This window comes from Dendrobium catenatum, unplaced genomic scaffold, assembly GCF_001605985.2.
Source record: "Dendrobium catenatum unplaced genomic scaffold, ASM160598v2 fragScaff_scaffold_1413, whole genome shotgun sequence".
NCBI lineage: Eukaryota > Viridiplantae > Streptophyta > Magnoliopsida > Asparagales > Orchidaceae > Dendrobium > Dendrobium catenatum.
In genome coordinates, this window is record NW_021319875.1 from 31434 (window position 1) to 43013 (window position 11580).

The 11580-nt window shown below is 31.7% G+C and overlaps 1 protein-coding gene across 1 annotated transcript; it reads right to left on the bottom strand.

The window, feature by feature from the left end:
* Nucleotides 1–7585: 7585 nt before the first annotated feature.
* LOC110094898 (oligopeptide transporter 1-like) lies at nucleotides 7586–10498 on the bottom strand. The gene is made up of 3 exons (XM_020820238.2): nucleotides 10236–10498; nucleotides 8821–9260; nucleotides 7586–8216 (listed from the first exon to the last, which is right to left on the bottom strand). The coding sequence occupies exons 1-3, from the start codon at nucleotides 10270–10272 to the stop codon at nucleotides 7599–7601; spliced, it is 1095 nt and encodes a 364-aa protein (XP_020675897.1). The 5' UTR covers nucleotides 10273–10498; the 3' UTR covers nucleotides 7586–7598.
* Nucleotides 10499–11580: the final 1082 nt, after the last annotated feature.

Sequence of the window (11580 nt, forward strand, 5' to 3'; positions counted from 1 at the left end):
TTCTAATTTGAGCCTATCATCATGGCTGATACAAGGATCGTCCAAGATGATGTGCTTAATGACGACTGCTTAACTAGGATGCCTTAATTAGAGTTTTTGTTTTTAGTCGGATCGTCCTGGTTGATATTAACATTGTCCAGGCCGATATACTCAAAATAGAAAATATAGAAAATCCCTCAAGTGTGTGTGTGTAAGGTTACTTATCATCAGGAATCACTTTTACAGTTGACTCAAGAAAGGAAAATTACAGACTTGACTCAACCTAAATTTACCCAATCTTGAGCTGGCTTGAGTTGCATTCGATCATGTGAACCTGAAAAGTTAGTAGGTAAGACAGTCATAGAAAAAATATGAATGTTTGCTATCATCAAAAGTTTAATCCATAATCTCAAATTCGCAACATGTAAAAATATTGACATGCGTATTTTCCAAAAATCAAAAGGAATATTATCAAATAAGGAAGGTCTAGTTATAGAGTAACCTTCCAGTGTGTTTCGGTTTCCAAATATAGCCATGGTCTTTAATCAAAAAGTAGTCTAAACTTATGATTTTGAAACTAAGCTCTGATACCACTTGTTGAAGTTTGTTAAATTTGAGTTAGGTTATTAGACCTAAACTTTTTTCCCAACGGCTAATCAAGGGGGGGGTGAATTGGTAATTTTAAAAACTTCCACTTATTTTAAATTTGAAAAACTGATAAAATTGTTTTTGAAATTATAAAAGAAAATTTTCAACCACAGATAATAACAAGCATAGAGAAAATAAAAAGCATCGAAAATAAAAGACACAAGATTTATAGTGCTTCGGTCAAACACGACCTATATTCACTCCCTGAAGTCTCCCACTTTAGGTATTGCACTATTACCACTAGTGTCTATCCTTTTACCCCCACAGCAAGGCGGAGAAGCCTTAACGAAAACTCTCTTCCATCACTACCCGGTGCGGCAGAGAACCTTCATCCCTTTACACCGTCAAAACGTCAGCAGAGAACCGTCAGGTGTTCACACTCTCTAAGTATAGGTAGAGAACCTTCATCCTTCACACTCTCCAAGTGTAGGCAGAGAACCCTTTGTCCTTTCACACTCTCCAATTATAGGCAGAGAACTCTTCATCCTTTCACACTCTCTAAGTGTTGGCAGAGAACCAGATCCTTTTGAACGATCTTCACTCAAGAAATCTAGAAGGATAAGAGAAAAGAGTGAAGTAATAACAAATTACAAATAGAGATCCTCTACCTTTTAGTAACTAAGTGAACCCTCAACCCTCTAGCAGTAAGAAATCTCCTTCAAACACTCTCTCTCACTCTCGCCTTCAAATTCCCTTTAGTATGTATGAAGATCAAATGACAAAAAGATTTTAAGACAGTTTAAATTGGACATTTTATAGAAAAGACATGAAAATCCATCTAAAATTGTAATTTTCAATTTCTGACCATCCATGATCGTCCCGTACGATTCAATTTCGTACGTACGAACATTGTAAAAATTATTATGTACAAACTTAATGTGACCTAGTATGGATTTCCTTCGTACCTGATCATCATTCCGTATAAACTTGGTTCGTTCGATATGAATAGTTATTCTCAAAGTTCATTGGTATAAAAAAATACTATGAATTTCAAGTTTTTAGAACAGAGAAGATCGTCTTGGGATGAACCATAATATCGTTTGGACGAATAGTTCATTTTGGCAAATCCAGAGCCCATTGTCTTGGGACGAATAATAAATATTATTTTGATGAACTCATCCAGAGAGCATCATCCTGGGATGAATGATAAATATCATTTGAACGAATGCATCCAGAGAGAGCATCATCCTGGGATGAACGATAAATATCGTCTGGATGAATATAGATAGAGAGCATCGTCCTGGGACGAATGATAAATATCGTCTGGATGATCTTTACTTAGAAAAAATTTTGCACTCTCTGTTCGTTCCATTGCTTGTTTAGGAGTATAACTGATCAGATAGTACCGTATGAACATGGTTTGTACTGTACGATTAGTTTAAAAAATTATGAATTTTAAAGCTCTCCGCCTGTGTGTGTGTGCTAAGTTACTCAATTAAAATCACACTCTCTCAGACTCAATAAAATAAAAAATATAGACATCAATTTATAAAACATTCTAAGCGGATCTTGATTTGAAGTCTTCAACAATCTTGAGTATGACTTTCTTGAAATGTTAGTACACACAAGAGCAAAAATAATTCTTCCAAAATATGTTAGGAGAAGATAATAATCAAAATAATAATATTTGGAATCATAAAAAATATACAAGTTGTAAGATTATAAAACATACAAAGCTAAGTAGCAACTCCCTCAATAGCCCTAGCTGAGCGGGAGCAGAGCGAGCGAAAAAAGTTTTTAAATCTAATACAATACTTAAATTATTATTATGCTTCTCTTATAGTGGGAAACATTCTGCACTATAATACATTTTGCAGGTATCACCACCATCTTAAAGAATTTCCCTTAATTTTGCAGCAAAACTTTTCTATCACACAATAAGTCCAAATCATTCCTCTCAACTATCCAACATGAAATCTACTAATAATAACTCTATCTATTACACTGTTACTGTGAATAATAAACTCTAAGAGTAAAGCCACTCATCCACCAGATTAGCATCTTCATATTTACAATGCTTAGAAGCTATTTGGCAACATGTAGGATTTAACTTGAAATATTAAATTTGCCAAACTACATGATTTAGTAAATCTAAGATTTACTGCAAAAATAATGAGACAGACGATTTATTCCATCATAACTTTCAAATACGCCATAAATCTTGCTCAAATCAGGCATAAATCTAATAGCCCCTTAACTTAATCTTATGTTTCTCCTTTAATTTCCAATATTCTACACATAAAGTATTATAGGTTTCATCACACAAAAACCATAAACTATGATCAATCTCCATGTATATCCTAATTAATCTGAAAATATGAACAATATACTAATGAAGGAGGATTACCTTCATTTACGAGAGGGATTAGTTGCTAAAGGAAGAATGTCACTCAAACATGTCACAACATTTAAATTCATTCATAAACCAATATACATATGTCTCACATAAATGCATAATATGCAATTTTGTTGCAAGCATCCAATGCATATGTGTGACCATCACATAAGTGCATCATACAAAACATATGTAATTAGATAGCTGCATGGGTCCCAACAAGCATGTCAAAAGTACACATATGACATCTAAGGATGTTGTGTTGGTTAATAAATGAACTTAAACTTGAGTCTGATCCTTCTATATGATTATATAGGAGTCGAGTAGGTTCGAACCAACAAATGAATATACAGTTGTAGTGTCAATTGGGATATTTATTTTATATGTTAATATTATGCCATTATATCCTATTACAAAAAAAAATACTAATCCGGGTATAAAACAAATAACAAATCCAATCCTTTATCGGCAAGTAGACAGAGTTAATAAGGTTCAAACAATAAAATAAAATTTTTCATGAAAACCCTGATGATGGTCGTACTGACAAAAATTTAAACAGAATGGGACCCCAAATATTTAAAATGCCACTAAATTTCCATAAATATATTCAATAATATAAACATTTAAAATTGAAATAAAACATCAATACAATTATAGAAAAATACACATCCACACTCCCTAATAATTTGTTGAGGTGGATAAATTTAAAAATCACTACAGCTCACAAAGAGCTAATATCTTGTCAAGAATATGAAGATTCATTCTCAACTTGTCTTTTGCTAGCAAGGATGTGACATGTATCCTCTAACCAAAGGTTTTACTACCAAATGGAATGACAAGTAAACTGTAATGGTCGGGACCTTCTAAGTTCTAAGTAGGTGGTTTTGCCTCCAAATGGATCAGATATCATGATGACCCGAGATGACGGAACCTTGGGATCCTTATCGGGTTTATCATCACTCCCCCACCATCTTCTTTAAATATAAGGTAGTAAAATTTTAATTTTAAATACCTAAATCAGGCTGCTACTATACACCACATACTTAGTATCTTTTTATACTACTAGCATTAATCGAAAGTTCTATCTCTCTATTGGAAGGGATTATTAACTATCGGGGCTTACCCCTATAGGAAACTTGAACTCATATCATAAAGTCCTTCCAAAATTAGGGCAAAATCTCTAGGTAGAATCTTACTTAAAAACCCAATCTACTTACTAAAAATTTACCTCAGAACTTACTCGTTAAAACTTCATCGACAACCCGAAGAAGAATGAAAGGGACCGTAGAGAGGACCGGGCGCAAATTTTTGGAGCCCATAGAGAGCAAAATCAAAATACAACATAATAGAACTTTCACAATAGAACAAATTCGGAACTAGAATAGAATAATCCAATACAAAAGATTTCCATCTTTTGTATTGGATTATTTTGTTCTAAGCAAATGCATTTCATTTCAATTCAAAAAATCTAGAATATCATGAAAGGCATGATAACTCAAATGCATTGTGAAATTAAGGTATTTTAAAGTAAATAGTATAATATACCAACTTGTATATATAGAAAACCTTAACATTTTTACTTCCAACTCAAAGTGCTTAGAAATTTATCAAATTCACAAAGATTGAGTAAAATATTAAATTAACATATTTTATCAATTGTATTGCAGTTAAAAAAGGATTCTATTTTTCAGAATAAATAAAAATGCATACATAATAAACTTGTCGATGAAATTTTGCATTATTATGATCAAATTATCCATAACACAGTAAAGTAACATATAAAAAGTTACAAGATAAAACTCTTTTAAAACTTAAGAAAAATACTTTTAAAAGTATATCTTTTATTATATACATTAGAATTTCAATGAAAAATAGGGTATGGTTTGCTTTGGTTGAACCCAACAATTTTTCTAATTGGCCTGACGGGCGAAAATTGAATTTCGGACTCCAAATCCTTTTTTTTTTCTTTTTTTCCTTCCTATCCTCTCCTTTCTTCCTTTGCAAGTTGGTTGGTGCATTTGGGGTTGTGTTTTATGAATGAGGTATTTTTTATTTTAAAAAGCACTAATTCTTTCTTACACTGCATCACTATATTACCCAACGCCATAGCGCCACCAGCAAAACTCATACTCTCTCAAAACTTCTTATGTCTCATTCTTAATGATAATGCACCGTCACCAGGCCACCACACTTCTCAAAATCATTTATTTAATCATTTTTTTATTTATTACAATGTGAGCTCAGCTAAAAATGAAATTTAAATTGGAAGATGTTTAAAGTTTAAATTAATACAAAGAACGTAATCAGGGATTAATTTAAAATGAGCGAAATTTTAAATTGGAGCAGGTCTAAAATTTATATTAGTATAAGGAGTGTAATCGAAAAATAATTTAAAAATGAGCAGAATAATAAAAATGTTTGACGCATTCCAAATGGGCCAAATAATTTGATACATTCTGAATGCTCTAATTGATTTGACACACTCAGCTTGAGAGAAAGATGCTATAGAGAGATGTGATAGAGAGAGAAAGAGAGAAATGGGAAGAGAGAGTCAGGGAGAGGGAGAGAGATGTAATTTTTTAAAAAAAATTAATATATAATTTTTTTCTGTATGTAAGATAATAGATATATATTACCCTTTTATGAGGTGTTTTTTTTATGAGTTCGTGACTAATTCTCAGTTGATCTAGAAGAGGCACTCATCCCAGAAATCTCCTGACCCGCACTTGATTTAAGAGAAGCTACCAAAGTGAATCGAGTACGGGTTGGGGAGTTCCCAACCGCACTCGCCCACCAACCAAACTAAATAACAATAAGTAATTTATATATTTAACATGTATTATAGCAATCTATAATGAGTTGTAAATGAAGCTCAAATTATTCACCAAAAAATTAGTATTTTAATTACTTTTAATTAAAATTATTTTATTACAGAATTCATAAAGTTAATGCATTATATATATACAAAATTTTTATTTATTTATTTATCTAATATCTACATTTTATTTATTTATTCATTTAATATCTTTGTGTATAAATCACATAAAGGATTTTTTAAATATCTTAATTTCAATGATATTTTTAATATAGTTAATAGATTAAAAAATTTTATTAATAAATATTAATGTTCAGAAAGTAAATATCTAAATATATAAAAATTCAGTGGCATATATGTAAACTTTTAATTCTTAAAGGGATTTCAATAAAATTAAGATTTTAATTTATTTTGCAGATAGTACTTGATCAAGAACCGAGTCATTAAACCTTTGGAAAATCGAATGAAATTATATCCTATCTAAATTAAAAACTTAAATTTCTTAACATAATTGTTGTACTATCAAATATACTTCCAACTTTATTTTCACATGTACGTCAATTCCCTCGTCTAAATTAATTTAATAAAAATTTAAATTAAAATAAATTTATGTATAATTATTTATTTAAATTAAAAAATTGTAATAAATTATTTAATAAATTAAATTAATTATATTTAAAACAAAATTTAACTAATTAATATATATTTAATATTGTATAAAAATTTATTTTAATAAGAGTTAAAAACTTCTGGTCGCTCTCTCTTCCTGTTTCTCTCTCTCCTCATGTTTCTCTTTCTATTTTCCATCTCGCTCCCAATTCACTCTCTCTCCCCCTGCCTCTCTCATCTCTCTCTCAAGCTAAAAGCCTCAAATGATTTGAGGCCTTTTTTTTGGGTTCCTTTAGGGATCGAACAGGATCTGACGAGAAGCATTACCTAAGCTCAACCACTGAGCTGTCTCGCACGTCCCAATTTGGGGCATTTAGAGTGCACCAAATAATTTGATGCATTTATAAAAACACCTCATAAAAGGATAAGAGCTAGCTGCGTGATGAGAGGATAACTAGCTCTTTTCTATTTTTTATGAAATAAATATTTCCTAAGCTCTTTTAAAAAATTCGTACTTTTTTTTAATATTTTATAATCAAATAAATATAATTAAAATCACAATCAAAATTAAATCTTAAACTAGGAAGGCTAAAGATGTTTTTTTAGGCCCACATAATTTTAATACTTTTGAGAAACTATATAAAATAGATTCAATATGAAATAAGTAATAATAAATAAATAAAACGTAAGGATATTTCTTGATAAATAAATTTCAATGATTTATTAACAACATTCCAATCTTTTAATTTAAATTATAATATCTTTAAGGGTTTAATTTAAAAAATAATAATTTTATGCTTTCTAAAACAGTAAATTATAACAACATTTTTTTTAATAGCCTTTAATTAGGACAGAAAACAAATTATAACAACATGATAAAATATCTAAGACAGAAACAAATATTTGCAATCCAAAATATTTTATTCTAAATCAAACGGACATACTGCAGAAAGAAAACCAAAAGGTCACTCCTAAAATCAAGCAAAGTACATACTGACTATATCATCATTACAGGTAAAATATAACTTGAAAATCAAAATAATCTCTTAATTATATATATATATATATATATATATTTAAAATATTCATAAAGGATTTCTCTCTGTCTACTGTAAAAGCATAGTCAAAGCTACAGTAACTATACTATGACTGTAGATAGAGAAAAATCTGGATGTATCTCTCTGTTAGATATCCGAACATAATAATTTCTCCTCAAAATGAGGGGCAGCCTTCAACTTTGACGCCTGGAGCAGTTGGGCATTTAGCTAAGGGGCAGTGATCTGGCTCCAATCCCCACCAGTTTGCTCCATAGATGTTCTTATCTTGCAGAGCAAAATAGATTATGATGCCCATAAATGCAACTCCAGCATCAAGTCCAGCTGAAAGAACATAATTGTTTCTTCCCCACCAAGCCTTGTATTTTCTGAACACATGGATGTTGAACACAACGCCAACAAGACCCCACATCAAGTAGTTCACAGCCCTTGCCGGAGGCATCATTCCTGTTGAACCAGGGATTATAGGCATGTTGATGAGCTTGATCCATTTCTTCTCTGGATAAATGCGCGATAGAGCCCAAACTGGAATTGGAGCGAGAAATCTGATGAGGAAAAAATAGTTCATCTTTTTGTAGTGGCCGAGACGACCAAACATTCTGAGAGGAGCCACCACGCCCCATATGATGGATGCGTTATAGAAAACATCATCACCAAGGCATGTCCATGGGCTTCCTTCAGGTAGTTTATTGGGGTCACAGATATTCTCCACTGAATCAAGGAGCCACCATGCCGTGCCGAAGTATATTGTGGATGGAACAACTGTCCCAACAAGCTACAGATCATATTTAATAGCAATGGTAAGCTTAATTTAAAGAAAAATTCGGCCTTATATTGCTTCCTGTTACTTAGGAAAGTTGCTATTATTCTCAACAAGTTTGATAATCATATGTAGGGATGCAACCGAGTCAAGCCGCCTCACTAGCCGGCTTGGGATCAACTCGCTAACGGGCTCGATGAGTCGAGCTTATCAACCTCTTGAGCTGAATGTGAAATCTAACAAGATTTCAAGCTCGATGGCCATATTGAGCTCAAGCTCGAACAACCCTTCGCTCAACTCGATTACTCGAGCGGCTCGCCAAAAGCGGAATGATGGGGGATGATGGATTGCATCAGAAGACATATTGCATGCCGGAAGACGGGAACAACACGTTTGGATGTGGGATGAATGTCGGGATCGCAATCGAACCTCGGTCGTGGGAAAACAAAAGGTCGGATGCCGGATGAACATCGGTTTGGATGTGGGATGAATGCCCGCAAAACACACAACTTTATGAGAAATTTTCAAAATAATTCATGAATAAGATTTTCTTGTAAATATAACAAATTCCATCAAATTTAAAACACAATTTAATCAGCAGCACAGACTTTTAAATTACCTGTGTGGTCTGAACTAGCAAATAAGCTGCGAGTGGATGCAAACTCTTATGATAGAAGGCCTTAACAATTGTAACTATATTCACTGCATAAACTGAGTTTGCGCCGCAGTTGGCGAAGATTGTGATTAAAACATGTTCTTTGATGTTGAAAGGCCCAGGATTCAAAGAGAAGCTTAAGTTTGTGCCTGGAATAGTTATTAACTTTGAAGGGAGTGTTGATGCCAATAACTTGCCTAGTGGAAGAACAACAATCTGAGCTGAAATAGCAGATATCGAGAGCTGATTATTACGGTATCCAAAAAACTGGTTCATGAATGCAAGAAGGGCACAAGCTATTGTCCCCAGAAGCCATGTTCGGAAAGTCATTGTTGGTAATGTTGGATCATCCGTTATAGGTACAGTAAGTCTGACTTCCTCTATTGGGCTATCATTAATCTCTTCTGCATCAAATGAAAACTCTTTGAATAAAAAGACATTCAATATAAAATCAAACAATATTATTCTGACAACAAGGCTAAATGACAGAAATTTTAAAATAATAATTTATTTATTTATGTTAAAACCCACCCACGAACATACTTGTTGATATAAAAAGGTAATTCCTTTTTCAGATTTCATTATTTTCAGGCTCCTCAGCCCTGAAATTGATGAAATCTGACTAAATTATTGTTTTTGAATTAATTTAAAATTGTTTAAAAATTTTCCTCTACCAGGGGAGGATCAAGGCTCACAGCATTTTACAAATTTTTTGTCTTAATCTATAAGAACTTTTTTATTGGTCAGAATGTACTTTCGGTTGATTATAAATCTTTTAATCTACTAATTTTTTATTCTATGCTGGAAGACTTTCATGCGTTTGTTTTTGGGGGAATGAGAAATAATAAATATTTATATATAATAAGTACAAGCAAATATGAAATGATTCTTTTCGACATTATAGGTCAACGATTGATGTAACCAAAGCTTAGGAGAATAAAATAAGTAAGATGCTTGTCCTTTTACCCATTTTTTTCAATCTGATAAATGGAATTTAACAAAAAATATATATATATATTCTGATAAAATTTTGATCAAATTTTAAAAATTTTAAATTAGTTTTGAAACAAGTATGATATAAAATTTAATGAACTTTATATTAATTCAAAAACAATAATTAATCCTGATAAAGAAACATCTTGCCCAATTTGATTCCCAACTGAAGGTTAACAGTTCCCCTTCTATTAGGCCCAAGTGAGAAAGTTTCAGAAAAAAAAAACAAGAAAAAAGTATGCATCAATATCGCAGTAGAAAGAACATAGAGAAACTATTTAATAAGAAAATCATACTAAAACAATAAAGGAAGTATCCAAATCGAAAAGAAAGAAGAAGAAAACTACAAATTATAAATAAAGACATGTAGCAGAGATTCTAATTACCGCCCACATATTGCTCTCTAATTCCTTCAATCTCCATTAACAGCGTTCTCTGCAGATATTCTCTGCACTGCACGAATGCTCTGAGTTACAGCTTGTAACCTTTCTGATGTAGAAACTCCACCTTCACACTCTCATCCAAAATAACAATCATTTTATAGGCCACAGCTTTGACCTACACGTATATTGCCATGAAATATTCCAGCTTTGGCGACAACGAAAACAACAATTTATTTATTTTTTTTATTTTCTTTCTCAAAGAGATTTGCTCTTAATAGAACATATATATAAATCTGTTAATAAAGATAGGCTGTACACGTGTAACTTGTATATTGGTCTGTTTACATTTCTTGTATCTATATATAGGATGTACCTAGGCTCATTATGCGAGGCTGAATAATACATTTTCATTTACTGTCTCTTCTCCTGTTATCATGAGTTCTTGTACTTCTTAAAGAAGACAACTTCTTTAGCTCTCATACTCCATTGAAATCGCCACCAATGCAAATTACTCTATGTGATTGAATGATCAAACAACGTAGAAGAACTCTAACCCTAACCTGCTAAAAAAGTAGGGATGGGAAATTGAAGGTGGAAAAGGTTGCATCTGCTTCTCAAGTAATTTTCACTTTTTTTTTAACTCTGATATGGTATATCAAATAAGATTATAAGATTGCGACGGTTTTTTTATTCCTTCTTAAAATAAAAATTAGTTTTAAGAAGCAAAACTCATCCCAAAGGAAACCTAAGGATTTTGGAATCCATAGATTTCTTTTTCAACAGTTAATGCTGCAGTTGGCAGAAAAGCACTTTTGTATAACGCATTTATTAGTATTTAAAAACTTTGAATAATCAAACGGGAATACTTTAAAGATCGGAGAATTTTATGTAACATAATTTGTATATTTATTATAAAACAAACTCAAAACTTCCTGATAAAATTTTAATTATGAGATTTCACTATCATTGAATCTGCCACAAGATTAATATTATATATAATATTCAAAGTTTACATTGATCTCAACTTAGAAGTTAGTGGAGTCAGCTTGTGAGGTAGTTCGAACTTGACTCATTAACGAGCTCAGGAGTTGCGCATATTGAATCACAGGTTTAAACTCAATCCTATATTTGTGCTCATTCTAGCTCCGCTCGTAAGCTCATCCAGCTGCTCAATTAAATTAAACTATATTTGAATATTAACTTTTAATTAGTATTATATAATATATTTTAATATTTTAAATTATTTTTATATACTTACATCAGGTTTGGATATTGAAAGTAAAAATTATTTAAAAAAAAACAAACTTATAATTTAAAAATTATGAAATCGATCTCCATGACAGAGCCA

What these genes read in the sequence shown, in the direction of transcription:
- LOC110094898 (XM_020820238.2), bottom strand. Translation starts at nt 10,272, where the DNA reads ATGGAGATTGAAGGAATTAGAGAGCAATATGTGGGCG. An exon ending in TAGAGAGCAATATGTGGGCG is followed by an intron (nt 9,261 to 10,235) that starts GTAATTAGAATC and finishes CATTTGATGCAG; the next exon opens with AAGAGATTAATGATAGCCCA. An exon ending in TGCTAGTTCAGACCACACAG is followed by an intron (nt 8,217 to 8,820) that starts GTAATTTAAAAG and finishes TATGATCTGTAG; the next exon opens with CTTGTTGGGACAGTTGTTCC.